At 43.1% G+C, this 18,228-nt stretch overlaps 1 protein-coding gene across 12 annotated transcripts in view; it reads right to left on the reverse strand.

Annotated features, from left to right (window-relative positions):
* Positions 1-467: 467 nt before the first annotated feature.
* RALYL (RALY RNA binding protein like) overlaps positions 468-18,228 on the reverse strand; it is a 488,219-nt gene continuing 470,458 nt past the window's right edge. For all 12 annotated transcript variants that reach the window (XM_060243568.1, XM_060243566.1, XM_060243561.1 and 9 more), the window contains one exon: positions 468-1,167. In XM_060243568.1, the coding sequence (XP_060099551.1) occupies positions 1,150-1,167 (18 nt within the window). In that variant the 3' untranslated portion in view covers positions 468-1,149. The remainder of the gene's footprint in view (positions 1,168-18,228) is intronic.

Here is an 18,228-nt window from a genome sequence, read left to right on the forward strand (position 1 = left end):
AGTTAGCTGCTTGGGTGAAGCAGCATAGAAGTGGTTTAAGGCCATTTTTAATACAAGGCCAAATGAAGTTTATAGATGTACGATCAAAAAGGAAGCCATCTCACCAAAGAGGCTAACCTTATGGGGAGGCAGCCATAACTGTACCTCTTGATACTGGCAGCAACATGTAAGATGCAGATTATAGAGTAATTATGAAGTCAAACATGATGTCAATTATTCATGTTTGGTCTTATATTTACTTTATAACCTGCATTTTACATGTTGCCACTAGTATTAGAGAGATATTGTTGTGGCTGCCTCTTGAACCATGTGGGTGCTCAGTATGGCAACAATCATGGCGATATTAAGAGGGTTTTTTTTTTTAAATCATAGTAATCCATGGCATCCAGAGTTTGCTTATCTAAGGTTACAATGGAGTAACAAGAGGGATGAAATTACAGTAGGGGAAAGCCTGAGGGAGCAATCCAGATTACTTTTTCCTTTGATTTCAACAGGATATGCACTGTACACACAGTCATATCGAGCATTTGCAAATTATAGCCATTGCAGTGTAAATCATACATGGAAATAAATGCAAAATGAAATGTATTATTTTGCCCTGCATTATGATCTCCAGCTAATAAATGTATTTTAGTTTAAAACATGAATATAAATAAATAAAAATAGTTAAAATATTACTTCAACATATTGGATCATAAGTCTTTGATGATCTCATTTCTGTTATGCTGTAAACATTTAAGTGCAATAACACCTGACTTTAAATATGATGAACCATAAAACATGCTAATAATAAAAATAGCTTTTACAAATATACATTTGTATACAGTGTCTCCTTCACTTTTTAAATATGTCCTTCATATTATCATACAATTCATTGGCCCTTCTGACATCAAAATTAAAAAAATAATACCAATAATTAGCCAGGAAAAAACACATTTACAATCTAAACCATAAAAATCTGACAATTGTACAGCTTTAGAACATTTAAGAAATGGAATTTCTAAGTTTTGAATGTAATCTCCATTTCAAGAAATAGATTCAGTTTTTCATAAAAATTGAGTCAAAGCTGTAGCCATTGAGAAACTGTAGTTTACATTTCCATCTGAATTCTCTTCTCTGTTTCCAAAGGGACTGGATGCAATTCCCAATTCATTTGATCTGTAGAAACTATAAAATAAAACAAATGCTTTAGTTTGAAAAGAACTGCATGAAAGACTAGACCTCATCCGAATAGGCCTTTAAAATCTTCAGGCCCAAGTAGAAGTTTTCATAGTTTTATAGCTTTTCGTGATGTCTGGATGAAACAAATTACAGATATTACAACAACTATATTTTGTATTTACTTGCAAATTTTCAGTGCAGACCCTGTGTATAAAGGTAAGAGAACAGGGCACATGAGCCCAAAGGCTTTATGGATTCATTCTCATCAGGAACAACCAGAGATTTTTTTGCAATGTCTGAATTTGGGTTCCCAGGTTGAACTCAGGAAATATTTGGGGACTTTGGGAAAGGAGCCAGGAGAAAGGTTGTGACAAGCACAACTGAACTCCGAAGGGAGTTGAATTATGACCATTACATTTCAAAAAATACTTTATTTCAATTCTTAGTCCCATCCCTTAAACACACAGTCCACACCACACACTGAACATCTTCACTTTGATTTTGCTCTAATTTCTCACCTGAACAACAAACACTCAATTCATTACCTACTTTATACTGTTTCAGGGTAAAGCCTTGACACTCTTTATTTATTGAACTACTACCAATAACAACTTAACTGACATATCCTTTCTGTGGTGCTCTAAAATGAGTTGACTGGCAGCCCAGAGATAAGGTTCTTGAAATGGGAGAATGCAAAGCTAAATCAGAGTAAGACCATAAAATTGGTAATCTAAACAATCCTTGTTGAAGCGTAGTAACAGAACCATGGAGTCAAGAGCATCGATATTTGTGCATGTCAAGGTGAGATCAAAGAGACAGAAAGAACAGCTGTATTCATATTATTCTGTCCTTGTAAGCATGCATAAGAATGCAACAATTCCACAGGAGATATATATATATATATTTAGTAAGAAGGGTTTCCTGAAATGTTCTTATCTTGGTGGGTAGTTGGGTATGTAACTCTCAATAAGAACAGGCATGGGATTTTTATTTTTGGGTCATAAAAAGTTGTTTTTCCTAGCCCAATAGGAATACAAGAGGTGGACTAATTGTTAAAAAGGCAGACAATACAGATGTTATGTAAACTATTAGATTTGTTTTTTAATATGTCTCCCAGGAGAAACTGTTTATATTGAGATAGACAAAATACCATGTTGTATTTCTTCTTAGTTTTTTAAGGATGAAGATATGATTTTTTTGTGTCTATGTTAATGAGGATAGTGCTAAACTAACCAATTAGTCTGTGTTTTTTAACAAGGTTAAGCCAAAGCAGTTAGTTTCGTGCTGAGACTGCTCTGACTTGTTCATGTTTATATGTGTTGAAGAAGAACTATTTAGACTTGTATTGCAAATAACAGCTTAGTAAAAATGTTTTATAATGGAAGATAAAGATGGTAAAATATATGGAGAATTTTATACTTGCAAGTAGAACAAATTGGATATTTTATTTGGAGGTAGATTTAAAATTGATATATTTGTATTTCTCTTTCCCCCCCACCTTTCCCATTCTGTATATGCCCTCCCCCCCTCTTTTTCTGTATCTATGCTTATGCTTTTTTCTTTTGTAGTTAAAACCAATAAAAATTATAAAAGCTACAAGAATGCAACAATTCCAGGCAACTTTTTAATGATGCCTGTAAATGCCTTCCAGCTTCTGTATTTTTAGCACAAATGCAAAGCCTGAATGAGCCACATGTACATTTTTTCACCCCAATCTTCTTGCATTGCATACACTGTGATTCCTGTAGCTCTACAGATCCTACAAGAATAAAACCAGTGTTCCTCTACTAGCACCTTTCTCCTCTAAATGACTCTTTGCTTTTTAATCCCATCTTTATTTTTGCTTGATTGCTTTCCTCTGTTATGTAAGAACAAAGAAAGCCCAATTTTCATTTTAGTTACTGAATATCTTTTCATAAACCTGTTGTGAGTGCTAAAAATCCTTATCAGGCTATGATGAGGAATCAGCATTGCTAACTAACTGGATTCAAGACATGAATGTTGCCCCTACCATTCTAAAATTGATGGTCATTCAACAGTTCTGTATGCAAAATGGTGATGGTATTTTATTTCTCTGCTCTCTGATTTGTTTGAAAAGGAGCAGAATATCAAATGGCTAAAAGCACTCAAAGCTCTTATTATTGTTAGAATGACAAAGGCGTAATGAACCTCAAATAATAGAAAAGTAATTTAATTTCAGTCTTTTCTGCTAAATTCTGAACAATTTATTGCTTGCTGTGTGGCCACTGTAGCAATTTTTAAAGAATCATGAAAATGACTGATTTTGGAATATATATAAAACAAATGATATCCTAACAAAACAAATATGAGAACTAATTACATTTTAGCAAGCCATTTAGTTTTCATGTGATATCTTCTTGGAGGTGATTTGTTAGGGATGGTTTAGGTCATTCTGCATGCTGCAGGAGGTTGGACTGAATGATCTTAGGACTCCACGGTCTTTAGGAGCCTTCCAGCTTTTCAATTCTATGATTCGTTGTAAAGAAAGTCATTACCTCCCCAAGCAAGATTCACATCTTTACTGAAAATGGTTAACAACGGAAAACATGTACAAGACCGCTGCCTCTTCTGAAGCAGGCAGTGGCATTTGCCAGCCCCTCCATCTTCTCGAAGGAAGCACAAGGCTGGGGAAAACCAATTGGGGCTCAGCACAGGAATGTTGGCCAATGAGATGGTGGCTCACCAGCCAGGTCTGGCATCAGCTACCCCTTCAGCTTCAGTTTGGTGCAGCATCTCCTGCCGCAACAAAATAAAATATTATTCTATTTCCCCATGGGAAAATGGCTTACTCTGTCTGATCTGCAATAATTTTCTTTTGCTGTAAATTTTTATATAACAATTTTCAAGGGAGGATTCACATAGTTGCCATTCCATCTTGCAAGATGGTTTTTTGGAAGTGGTTGTGATGGAAATATTTATATCGCAGCTTTAGCTGTTGTAAGGGTTAGTTAAATGTGCTCCTGAATTATTCCTGATGGTAATTCTCTCTGGAATATGTTGTTTCAATCCAAACTGGACATTCCAATGAACAGAATATAATGTATTATTTTTGGTCATTTTGTGTTACTGTTACATCCTTGGATATACATTTTTAGTTAAGCATTTTTACTTGCCTTTCTTTCTGTAATATTACAACTCAAGGCAGCTTACAGTTTTGAGCCTAAACTAGCAGACAAGACGTTAAAATCACAATGCCAGGCTACCTCCAAATGATGTTACATCCTGCACATGAACCACACATGACCCAGCTTGGTGTCCATCTAAAAAAAATGGCTCATCTCTGTCTGGAATTAGGCTCTGTAGGGAATGGTGACTCAAGGTCCTCATCAGTTTAACTTCCATCAAAAGGCCCATCTAAATATACCAAGTTTGAGTCTAGTCAGCACCTTTAACATCAACAAAGTTTAGTTCCAGAATAAAACTTCACTGGTCTAAAAGGAGCCACTGGACTCAAACTTTGCCATGTTGTTACAGACCAACACTGCTACCCATCTGAACCCATCTAAATGTGACAGCCTTGCTTTGTCTGTATTACATCAAAGCTGTATTAAGGTAAGAGTGATATGCTCTCACTGTATTCTAAAACAGTATTCTTTACTAACTCAAGTTCCAGATCATTTTCAAGGAGTGTGTATTTTAATTACGGAAGTACAAACTGCTTATCATAAAACCTGTTCACATGTTGCAGTGAATGCATATTCGTCCTGCCTGTGCCTACGTGTATTATTAATATTAACTGATCTTATTGTTATTTGTATTTTAAGAATTGTTATTTTTATGTTGTTATGGCAGTAAGGGTTGCTGCTGTTGCTGTTGCTAAATTGTTTTTTTTATACATTGAACTATGTTATTCATTATTCTGCTGTAACCCAACCTGAGCCTGCTGGTGGAGGAGAGAGGGCAGGGAGCCAAATAAATAAATAAATACAGACAAATGTTTATAAGAAAGAGCCCACACATTCACTTCATGAATAAAACCAGGACCTGGACAAATGTGAAGTTTGTATCATACATTCAACTGTTCAGGTCTTCTTAACATAAGAATTACTCAATGCACATATAAAGAATAATCAGTGCTGTACACAGACTCTATGTGTGTTCACTGTGAACAGAACTATAAGAAAATGCCAGGCAAGGCAAATGCCAGTTCCACCACTTTATGTTTACAAACAGCTGGGTTAATAGGTTAAAAGACCACAGAGCTTAAAGATCAGGGAATCAGAAAGGGAGATCTCTAGAGAGATGGCCAGTAAATCAAATGAAGTAAGGAAGTAAGGTGGGAGTGAATGTAGGCATACTTCTATGATATAGTTTCCATGCAGAAAGACCATTTTTAAGGACAGTTTTTTCTAATGACACTGTAAAACATGAAAAATTGAATATGGAGAAGATGGGCTAACCAAAAACAGCTGAAAGTGGAAGACATCCAAGGTGCATTGGAAGTCAGCGGAGAGGATAAAAAAGTGAGAAAAGCATTCATAGCAATAGTACAGAATTGAGCTGTTTTCAAGACAGGCAGTATGGTAAAGACCATGGGAATAGATTTTCTGCTTTAAGTTTACATAAGACAAATGACTATTTGATTGTGATGGAGTGAAAAATTACTGCTGTGCAAGATCAAGAAAGGATTACTAGCCCTTTGGGAAACAGTAATATTAAAGCTCAACCTTTTCAAAGCTGTGCACGTGAAACAGTTTTCCTTAGGATTTCTTTCCATTAATACTGATTTGCCTGCGCATGACAGGGCTTAGCAGCAGCATCAATTTTGTTCTTGGTAATTCTTTCTTTTTGAAAAATAAATTAGAAAGTGAAATGATGGATCAAGAGAGATATTATGACATAAATTGTATGTTCTTGAAGTCTCTTTCCTATTCCAAACTTAGTTGTAGCTGTACCCCCTTTTCTTTTCTCTTTCTCAGTTTACCTTTTTTGTTTGAGTTTGTAACTTTTTTCTTTCTCAGTTTACCTTTTTGTTTGAGTTTGTAACTTGTAGCAGAGCTTCATTCATCTGGACATCAATGATACATGCAAACTTTCCATGGTGGAGACTCATCCAGAAATAGTGAACAGATATTTACTACTGATAATGAAGATCTTATTACCATATCATTGATCCTTAACTTGTCACCCGCCCATGTATCCTAGATATGTATAGTGCCCCTGCTATCTTTTAAGCAGAGGTTTAAAATGGCAAACCACCCCGTAAAAAGTCTGCAGTGAAAACGTTGTGAAAGCAACATCACCCCAGAGTCGGAAATGACTGGTGCTTGCACAGTGGACCTTTCCTTTCCTTAAAATGTAGAGTGATTAGAGAGTGTACTATTTATGGAAGAGTTTCAGAGTTCATCCTGATTCTCATCGGATCTGAGACATTGCCTTAGGTTTCTTTCTTAGCATTTATTCAGGTCTATCCATGTTCAAGCACTTCACATACACAATCTTGTCGTAATTCTTACAACACCCCTGTAAGGTTGGCTAGTATGATTATCTCTAAATTTCAAATAGGAAGGCATAAGGCTGAAAGAAAGTGCTCAAGGCTCCACTGTGAGTTTATGGCAGAAGAGAAATTTGTACCCTACATCTTCTGGTCCAGATTTTTCTGAAGTATGGGTTGAGAAGACACACCAGGATGGCTCTATAATGGAATTAGGTAAGTAAATTTGGTGAGTGATTAAGCGTGTAGAGTCTTATCTGGGAGAACTGGGTTTGATTCCCCACTCCTTGACATACAACAGCTGGAGTGACCTTGAGTCAGTCACAAGTTCTCATAGAGCAGTTCCTCTCGAGAGCAGTTTCCGTCAGAGCTCTCTCAGCTCCACCTACCTCACAGGGTGTCTGTTGTGGTGAGGGTAAGGGAAAGGAGATTGTAAGCTGCTCTGAGACTCCTTCAGATAATGAAGGACAAGGTATAAATCCAATATCTTTTCCTTCTAAGTGGCCTTGCATCATGGATTGTGGGGGGAGCAGCCTATGCCTCAATCCCAGCCTCATTCCCTCACTTCATTCCTTGCCACTGCCTAGGCTTGCCAATCCCCAGGTCCCAGCGGGGGTTCTTACGCTTTCCCAGGCTCCTTCCCACCCCCAGTCAGCTGGCCATCGGGGGGAAGCCCCACCTCCAGAGGACCATGTGCCTTTCCACCTCCAGAGGCTTCAGTCTCCGATTGAAAGGCTTCCTCTTGGGATGGTGTGTCTGTGTTACTCTGAAGAAGTTGGCAGCAACTCATGAGTAGGGAGGCCAATCCCTCGCTTCAGAGTCGCCAGAAACGGGGGGGGGGGGAGAGAAATGTCTGCTGAGCACTTCATTATTCCCTATGTGGAGATCGATTTTCATAGGCTATAATGGGGAATTGATCTGGAGGTTTCGGGGGCTCTGTGGGAGCTGCTTTTTGAGGTAGAGGCACCAAATTTTCAGTATAGTATCTAGAGCATCTCCCCAAAGTACACTCCAAGTTTCAAAATGATTGGACCAGGGGGTCCAATTCTATGAGCCCAAAAAGAAGGTGCCCCTATCCTTCATTATTTCCTATGGAAGGAAGGCATTTTAAAAAGTGTGCTGTCCCTTTAAATGTGATGGCCAGAACTCCCTTGGAGTTCAATGATGCTTGTCACACCCTTGTTCCTGGCTCCGCCCCAAAGTCTCCTGGCTCCAGTCCCCAGATATTTCTTGAATTGGACTTGGCAACCCTACCACTGCCCCTGCCCAGCAGCTGGAGTAACTAATGATTCCTCCCACCTTGCTTCCATAGTCACCTTTGAATGCACTGTGGCAAGTCATACATGCCTCACAGAGCTTCCAGAATTGCTAGTGAAGGCAGGGGGCACAGGCAGTTAGAGTCAGGAGTGGGGAAGACACAAAGCCCCACATACTGAGTCCACACTGGTCACTCACATGCTTTCTAGCAGCTGTATATATGTCTAGTTAGTAAACCAATTACAAGGCTTTTAAAGTCCAAAGAATGGTTTGAAGGCACATCACACTGAATCCTGCTAGTGAAGGAAAGCAGATCTTGCCTTGCAAGCTGCCAGGATGGGACCTCCTGGGACCCAAGTGTAAGCTGCTTTCAGTTCTTTGGAGTAAAGATGAGAGGAAACGGACTGTGTGAACCCATTGATCCCATTTTTTTCATTGCAAGAGCCAGAGAAGTCAGCATGGAATCAAGACTAAGAACTTCCTTTTTTGTTTATGCAGTGACATCTCCTGCTTTATTTTGGTTTCCTCAGCTTTATCATCTTCTATGTACCGATAAGCATTAAGATTTTCATTTTCTAGCACTCCAGTCTTATGTTAGCACCATCTCAACGTGATGTTTTGTGATAAAGCGCTACTGTAGCTGTAGTCAGTACTATCCTCCCTAAGCAATTACTTCCTTGTGTAGTAAGCCTTAGAACTGGTCTAAAAATAAAATGTACATTTGCACTGTTGTGCGAGACTACAAAGCACAGCAAGCAAGAGATGAGCTTACAGGGGAATGGATAAAAACACAGAAAAAGTAATAGCCACCTTTGACATTATTTCATATAAAGGGGGGGGGGGATTATCCTCATATCTGATCAGCATTCCTGCACCTAATGGATATGTCAGAAAGCCTGTAAAATTAATGTTTTTAAGGCCTAACTATCCACAATGCATATATATTGGCCTAGTTGCTCAAGGGCATTAAAATTATAAAGATAACCTGACCATCACTATTGTCTGGTTCATGGCCACAACAATCTGCCATATGTACAAACATGCATGCAAGCAGGCGTACACACATATATGAGATTCATGTGCATAGTCTCACGTAGGGTTGCCAAGTCCAATTCCAGAAATATCTGGGGACTTTGGGGGTGGAGCCAGGAGACACTAGGGGTGGAGCCAAGATCAAGGCTGTGACAAGCATCATTGAACTCCGAAGGGAGTTCTGGCCCTCACATTTAAAGGGACGGCACACCTTTTCAATTCCTTCCTTCCATAGGAAATAATGAAGGATAGGGGCACTTTCTTTTGGGGCTCATAGAATTGGACCCCCTGGTCCAAACCTTTTGAAACTTGGGGGGTATTTTGGGGAGAAGCACTAGATGCTATACTGAAAATTTGGTGCCTCTACACTAAAAAACAGCCCCCCCCAGAGCCCCAGATACTCACAGATCAATTCTCCATGATTTTCTATGGGAATAAATCTCCATAGGGAATAATAGAGTTCCCAGCAGACATTTCCCTCCCCTCACCCCGCTTTCTGATGACCCTGAAGCGGGGGGAGGGTCTCCAAACCAGGGGATCCCCTGCCCCCACCTGGGGATTGGCAACCCTAGTCTCACGTCTAATCAGACTAGCCCTCATTGTTCTTATCTGTTTCTCATCTTCTGCCTCCTTTCCTATTAGCTCCCATTGCTGGCAGACTTTGTTTAATGTAATAATCATATGTATCAGTGTCAGCTTTCTCCTTGGCTATCAACTTAAGACCATAAGAGTTACTGTGTTGGACCAAAGGTACACCTTTCTCTGCCAAAGACAAGGTAATGAATGCCTATAGAAACTCACAAGAAGACAGGGCCTCGAGAAGATCTATCTAGCTCTCAGGGTTAACAACTGTCGTAGACAGACCTATCTTTCACCAATATATCTAGCTTTTAGATGGTACAAAGCAGGAAACCCTAGGGAGGGAGCATTTTATTTCCCTCTCCCCACCATTTTCTCTTTTTCTTCCTTAAAGCCCACATAGCCTCTCCCCTTAACTCCTTTCCTCCCACCAGCCAACCTACCTTATCTTCCTCCTCATCTTCAGCTTTCCCTCCTTTCCTCTTCACAGTGGCCTCTACTTGGAAATGCTATGGCTGCTACATAGTGCCAGTTGTTGGTCTGGGCCCAGTGGCACAATGCTGGCACCCATAATTATTATGTATTTACTTCATTTAATTATACCCCACTTTTTCTCCACAATAGTTTATTAAAGCAGCTTATATAATTCTCCTCTCCTCCATTTTATCCTCTGAAGAACCCTGGGAACTAAGAAGAATGTGGAACTTGCCGAAGGTCACTCAGTGATCTTCCATGGCAGAATGGTGATTCCAACCTGGGTCTCTCAGATAAATACATTACACTGGCTTTCATGGGGTGGCTGCTGTCAAATAGTGGCAAGCAGATAGTCTTCAGTGAGTCATGTAAGTTGCATGGTAGCAAGCTGCCCAGTGATTGCTGCTGATAGAAACCAAGGCCTGAAAGGAGGCAATACTGTGTGGTTGCCTAACAGCCACTGACAGTATTTGTTTCTTAAAGCCTCAAGTGCTGATTCTATTATTTTGAAGTTTTTTAACCCCTCAATGTATTTTTTTAAAAAAAGGTTTTGAATTTTTATGCAGTTTTCTAGAAAGATCTGTCTTTTCTATAGTTCCAGTCTCTGGATGCAACTATCTACAGATTTGGCCATGCTGAAAATTATATATATTGACTGAAGCCTATAGAATCTTTTGATAATGAGTTCTGGAACATGCAGAGCAATCCTATGCAGAGTTACTCCATTCTATTAATTTTAGTGGGTGTAAATTAGAGGAAATCTGCAGTTAAATGTGTATTGTGAAAAGCACCTTTCTCTTGATTGCACTGAATTTATTTCCAGTCAGATTAATTGGTGAACTAATTCTAGTTTCATGAGAGAGGGAATAAACAGATGAATCAGTATCCAAAGATTGACTGCAATCCTCTGATGAGATTTAGAACTAGAGATGGGACTAGAGGTGGCCTATTCTGGGCTCACTATTCTCTTATTTGCTTTGGACCTCTTTTTAGATATTTGGTTCTTTATTTTTGAGTCAACCCCAGTTGTATAGATCAGGTTAGAGTGTTGCATTAGGATCTGGGCTATTCAGTTTTGAATCCCTACTCCACCCTGGAAGCTTTTCTGGGTGACTTTGGGTCACATATTCTCAATGTAGAGTGATTATGAGGCTAAAATGAAGGAGGGAAAATGATGTAATGATGTAAACTGCATTGGGTTTCCCCCGGTGTGTAAAGAAAAATATAAATATAGAAATAGCCTCTGTGCTAAATCTCAGACATTATTTCAGGGGGAAAGGAGAATCTGCATAGTCAACAGAGCCTGCTATCTAGCAGCTGAACCAGGGCTGGTCACTGACTTGATATCAATCTGGTAATTGTACTGGCATTCTGAATCCCAACCAGAAGTAATGAGAAGATGGGACTGCAACTCACACAGACTGGGGCCTTAGTTTGCAGACTGATGTATGAAAGAATGACATGCAATCTCATTTCACCATTCGGTCTGTTTTCAAAAATGTGAATTATGGAGCATTCACAGAAATAAATTACTATGCTTAAAGTTCTAATAGAAAGAAACTGAGCGAGGTAAGTGCTCCCATCTGGCTGTGCTCATTGCAAATCAACACACAGAGAATCTGGTGCAAAATAAATCCTATTAGAGTAGTGAGAACACAGTTAAATCTAGCACAATACTCTGTCCCTGAGCAATTGACAGCCAAAACGAATGGGCTGAGGACAAAAGACCTCCCAGCCGCTCATCTATACAAAATAGGAACAATAAACTGGTTCACTGTGATGTGGCAAATATTAAGCACAATAATAGGAGCACATCAGGATGCTTTGCAATTTCTAGTTTCATGATGTGCTTTTATAACTTTTTTGCAGTCACAGATTATTAGGTTCACTCCTGCTTTAGAAGGTGCAACACATTGGTATTTATTAAATGTGTTTCTCTGCTAATGAATTTTGCTCAAGTAAATAGCTTTCACTGATATTCATCAAGCAAGCAAACCTTTTAACTATAACATACTACAAGATAGGATTCCTTGGGATGGGCAGAACACCTAAAGGCACCCTATGTGTGGGCATGTGTGTAAGGTTCCAGGTTGGCATAGGATGTAGAGATGCAGCCTTCTCCCAGCAGCCTGTGTAAATTGAATGCTCCTAAAATTGACTCACATTGGATTCCTGGGGGAAACTACACAACCAGTTCCTCCATTGGTGCAGCATGGTGTATAGCTGGAATGTTGGACTGGCATTAAGTCATTCTTCATGGAAAGGACTCAGAATGTTGCTGATGGAGACCAGTTGTTATTGTGGGACTTATCCTATGTGGCTGCACAAAGCTCTGGCTTACCCTCCATGTTATTTAACCTCTATTTAAAACCCTTGGATAAATCACTCATAGTGTTGGAACAGGCCATCATCAATATGCCAATGATACCCTGCTCTGTATTTCTTTGTCCAAATCACTTGGCAATGTTGTGGAAATCCTGAGCCATTGCTTGATTGCTATGTTTAAATGGCCTACGTAGAACAAGTTGAATCTGAATTCTGACAAGATGGAGGTCATGCTGGTTGGGAAAGCTGAGATCTTGAAGGTCATCTTACTCCTCAGATTTCAAGAGACACAGTTGACTCTTGCTGATTGAGGACCAAACTACACTAGACTTTTTTTTAGCAAGTTGGGTTTGGGTTCTTTAGACCCAACTCACTTTCCTTCCCTCAGGTTTCTAGGCTGAGCAAACAGCCAAAATATATACTGTGACAGGGTGGGACAGCCAGAATTCTTCATGAAAGGAGAAAATAGACAGCTAGGGTGGCTCAGACAAAAAAGGGAAAGAAAAGTGGAGGGAAAATCTTGCCTCTGAGGGAGGGAACTGGATGGGGGCATAATAGCATCCTTCCTTGACCCCTTTCACATTGATTTAAGATCTGGTTTTGAGAAAAAATATTCTAAATAAATATAATTATGCACAAGTTTCAGTGATGTCTATTTTTTAAGGCTCCCTGGGAAGTATCCATTTAGCTACAATGAAGATTACAGTCTTTCTTCTACTGATCTAGACATTCAGAGTAATAAGAAGATGAAAGCCAGTGATGGGAATACCATCTAAGAGAAGCAGTGAACAACAGGAGAGACAGGAGAGTGATTAAGAGATACTATAGAAAATATTTAGGTTGTCAGATTGGGGTTGCGAGAGAGCCAGATTCAAATTTCAACTCTATCATGAAATTCACTAGATGACCTTGGGCCAGCTCCTATTTCAGCCTGACTTAACTCACCTCAGAGGGTTATTCTGAAAATAAAGCAGAAGCAATATATGCTGCCTAACTCTCCTTGGAGGATATATGGGCTAATATTGAATGAATTAATGAAAAAAAGCTGATCTGAGGATTCAACACCTCAAACTTCTGACTCTAAGTAATAAGATTATTTGAAATGGAGCTCACCAGGTATGCTAAAACTACTGCAGTGGGATTTGTTATTTGGCATAGCCTGTTCTTTGTTTGACAAGCATACTAGAAGATTCTACTGTAGTGCAATGCAGACATTTTGTTCCCATTTCCAAAGCCAGGTATTCTGTACATTTCCAATTTCATTTTGACATTATTTATCAATTGTTCGTTCCATTAGCACCCAAGACACGATTTGTTCCTAGATACAGACAGGTGATGGGAAAGAGAGGCTATAGCTCAGCATACTGTATGTATTTTACAGACAGAAGATCCCGGGTTCAGTCTTTGGAATCTTCAGTGAAAAGATCTTAGGGCAGCAAGACTAAGAAAGAAACATACTGAGCAACATGTGGCTTATCAAAAAGCAGCTTCATATGATCAACAGGGTATCTTAGGAAATTAAAATAAAGACCTTTGTTGAATTTACTGGGATCAGAGCCTCTGAGCATTTTAACAGTGCAAATCTGTCTTTACCTATCATATTTTTGAAAGCACTGTGGCGCAGAGTGGTAAAGCAGGTGAGTTCAATCCTGGTGGAAGCTGGGTTCAGGTAGCCAGCTCAAGGTTGACTCAGCCTTCCATTCTTCCAAGGTCGGTAAAATGAGTACCCAGGTTGCAGGGGGGAAAGTGCAGATGACTGGGGAAGGTGATGGCAAACCACCCCGTAAAAAAGTCTGCCATGAAAACATTATGATGTGACGTCACCCCAGAGTTGGAAACAACTGGTGCTTGCATAGGGGACTACTTTTTTATCATATTTTTATCCTTCAGGAAGCTACGGTCAGCATACTTGATTTTCTTCTCCCCCTTTTATCCCCATAACAACCCTGTGAGATAGGTTAGAATGAAGTCACCCAGTGAAGAATAACAATAATAATAAAAATTTTATTTATATCCCGCACTCCCTGCCGAAGCAGGCTCAGGGCGGCTAACAGGACATGGTGTGTACCATGATTATTATACAATTAATATGGTAAGATACAGTTAAAAATACAGTTAAAAGAGTTAAAATTTTAAAACCACAATAAATTAAAGGTGCTACATTCAGTGGGGCATATATCCAGATGGCTAGATGTCACTTTCAGGGTTCCTTATAGGCTTGGTGAAAGAGGGTAGTTTTGCAAGCCCTGCGGAACTGGTTAAAGTCCCACAAAGCTCGCACTTCCTCCGGTAGCTGATTCCACCAGTGGGGAGCCATTATTGAGAAGGCCTGCTCCCTCGTTACTTTCAGTTTGGCCTCCTTTGGTCCAGGGATTTTTAGAAGACTTTGGGAGCTGGATCTCAGTGCTCTCTGGGGAACATATGGAGAGAGGCGGTCCCTAAGGTAGGCAGGTCCTCGGCCATATAGGGCTTTAAAGGTAATAACCAGCACCTTGTAACGAACTCAAAATACAATTGGAAGCCAGTGGAGCTCCCTCAGCCCAGGCCGCACGTGTTCCCACCAAGGTAGTCCCGCTATCAGCCTGGCCGCCGCATTCTGCACTAGCTGCAATTTCCGAGTTCGGCACAAGGGCAGCCCCATGTAGAGGGCATTACAGTAGTCTAATCTCGAGGTGACCGTTGCATGGATCACTGTTGCTAGGTCGCTACGTTCTAGGAAGGGGGCCAACTGCCTCGCCCTTCTAAGATGGAAGAAGGCGGATTTAGCAGTGGCTGCTATCTGTGCCTCCATTGTCAGGGAAGGCTCCAGTAGCACTCCCAGGCTCTTGACCCTGCGCACTGGTATCAGTGACGCACCGTCAAAGACCGGTAGGGAGATCTCCCCCCCCCCCCTCAGCTCGCTGCGACCCATGCAAAGGACCTCTGTCTTTGCTGGATTCAGCTTCAGCTCACTCAGCTTAATCCAGTCCGCCATGGCTTGCAATGCCCGGTCCAAATTTATAGGGGTGTCGGCGGTCCGGCCGCCCATCAATAGATAGAGCTGAGTGTCATCAGCGTACTGATGGCAGCCCAGCCCATGTATCCGGGCGATCTGGGCAAGGGGGCGCATAAAGATATTAAACAACATTGGAGAGAGAACTGCCCCTTGAGGCACGCCACAATTAAGTAGGTGTCTCTGGACATCTCTCCTCCAACTGCCACCCTTTGTCCCTGGCCTTCAAGGAAGGAGGAAAGCCACTGTAAGGCTAGCCCCCGAATTCCTGCGTTGGTGAGGCGGTGGGTCAGCAGCCGATGATCGACCATGTCGAACGCGGCCAGTAGGTCTAACAACAGCAATACCGCCGAGCCGCCTCGATCCAGATGTCGCTGGAGATCATCCATGAGGGTGACCAACACCGTCTCCACCCCGTGGCCTGGGCAGAAGCTGGACTGGTATGGATCCAAGGTGGAAGCGTCATCCAAGAAGCTCTGTAACTGCAATGCCACAGCCCTCTCAATAATTTTGCCCAAAAACGGCAAGTTTGAGACCGGCCGATAATGAGCCAATTCGGCCGGATCTGATGTAACCTTTTTCAGGAGGGGGCGGACCACTGCCTCCTTCAGGGGTGTTGGAAAAAAGCCCTCTGAAAGAGATCTATTTATGATGTCCCTTATAGGATGTCACGGCTGGGGCCGGGTCAGGCAAAGTCCAGAGGCAGTCCGAGGTCTGTAGCCAGTAAGCAGGAGGGTCCGAGGCGCCAAATCCGAATCACTGTAGAAGTATCGCAGGTCTGAGGTCCAGAAGCCGAGGTCAGGGAGTCCAGAAGTCCAAAGCCAAAGTCAGGGAGTCAGGAACCAAAGTCAAGCCGGAGTGGATGCTAGAATGTCAGGGAGATGACTAGTTGCTTCCACAAAGCTTCCTCCCAAAGCCCACAGCTATATAGCCCTCTGCTGGCTGTTGCCCGTTTGGGCTAATTGCTGGCTCAGGGAGGCAGCCAGGATCCTGTTACCACTCAAGCATCCTTGCTCTTAGAAGGGCCAGAATCCTCTCAGAACTCAGGGCTCAGGGAGCGTCTTGCTTGTGAGCGTGCCGCCCTCCTCTGATCCCTGAGGTCCTGCCGGAGGCGGTCATGCACACGAGCCACCCGAGAGGGCGAGGCAGGGGGGCTGGGATCTTCTCCAGCAGGAGGCAGGGGCACTGGTGCAGGTGGCAGGGGCACAGTTTCCTCATCAGACTCAACTTCCTCTGAAGGGTCCCCAGCACCCATGACACTATCCCCCCCCCAGGGCCCCCCTCCGTCGAGGGACCTGGAAGGTCGGGGTGGTCGTTGTGGAACTGGTGCACCAAGTCCGGGGCATGAAGATTGTCCTCGGGCTCCCAAGAACGGTCTTCTGGGCCGTATCCCTCCCAGTCCACCAGGTACTGGAGGCCTCCACGATGGTACCGGGAGTCCAGGATCTGGCGCACCTCATATTCTTCCTCGTCATCCACCAACACTGGTGGTGGCGGCGGTGGGGAAGGAGTCCGAGCTGGGTCAGGGGGTGCAGCCGGAACAAGGAGGGAGCGATGAAACACGGGGTGAATGCGGAGGTGGGGTGGCAACTGGAGCCTGAAGGCGACGGGGTTTATTTGTTCAACGACGGGGTAGGGTCCAATGAACCGTGCATCCAGCTTGTGAGACAGACCAGGCCGGCGCAGGTAGCGAGTTGAGAGCCACACCTGATCCCCCGGCTGCACTGGAGGGCCTTCTTGCCTCTTTCGGTCCGCAGCCCGTTTATATGCCTCCTTGGCTTGCTGTAGCTGCTCTCGGAGCAAGTCTTGGCTGGCACGGAGTTCTTGCAGGTAGGCATTGACGGCGGGGACATTCGTGGGTGGTAGGATCGCTGGGAAGAACCGAGGGTGGTACCCGTAGGTTGCAGCAAACGGGGTCATTTGGGTGGATGAATGGACCGCGTTGTTGTATGCAAACTCCGCTAGGGGCAATAGAGTGGTCCAGTCATCCTGCTGGTAACAAGTGTAACAGCGGAGATATTGCTCTAGCGTGGCATTGGTGCGCTCTGTCTGGCCATCTGTCTGTGGGTGGTAGGCCGAGGACAGGTGCACTCGAGTACCCAGGCTGGAATGGAGGGCTTGCCAGAACCGAGAGGAGAACTGAGGGCCCCGATCGGAGATCAGATGGGCTGGGAGTCCATGCAGACGAAAGATGTGTTGCAGGTAAAGCTGGGCCGTCTCCTGAGCTGTGGGGAGTTTCGGGCACGGAACAAAGTGGGCCATCATGGTAAATAGGTCGACGACCACCCAGATACAAGTCTGACCCTTGGAGCGTGGAAGTTCCGTGATGAAGTCCATCGAGATGGTATCCCAGGGTCCTGAAGATGTGGGCAAGGGCTGCAGCAACCCTGAGGGTTTGGCTGGGATGTCTTTGGCCCGTCGGCAGACGTCACAGGAGCTGACATAGCGGGCAACATCAGCGCGAACTCGTGGCCACCAGAATTCCCTTGTCAGCAAGTGGGTGGTCTTATGCTGTCCAAAGTGCCCGGCGGGTAACGAGTCGTGGGTCAGGCGTAGCACTTCTGCCCGCAAGGGCCCGGGCGGCACATAGAGGCGTTCGCGGTGTAGCAAGAGGCCGCCTCGAGTCGTGAACTCCCCTGTTGGGTCATCTTGGAGAGCCTGGAGGTGTTGCTGGACCCAGGGATCATTGGCCTGGCTAGCCCGAATGTCCTCCACGAGTGCTGGTGAAGTGGAGGTGGCTGCAAATACTGAGGGCGGCAGGATTGGAGCAGCGGGCGCGGTCTCAGTTGAGGCAGGGGCGTATTCCGGTTTCCGGGAGAGCGCGTCTGCTTTCCGGTTCTGGGTATGGGGGATGTAGGAGATCCGGAAGTCGAAGCGAGAGAAGAATAGGGACCACCGGATCTGGCGCTGGTTGAGACGGCGGGTGGTCTGGAGGTGTTCCAAGTTCCGGTGA

Source organism: Heteronotia binoei, chromosome 7, assembly GCF_032191835.1.
Source record: "Heteronotia binoei isolate CCM8104 ecotype False Entrance Well chromosome 7, APGP_CSIRO_Hbin_v1, whole genome shotgun sequence".
Lineage (NCBI taxonomy): Eukaryota > Metazoa > Chordata > Lepidosauria > Squamata > Gekkonidae > Heteronotia > Heteronotia binoei.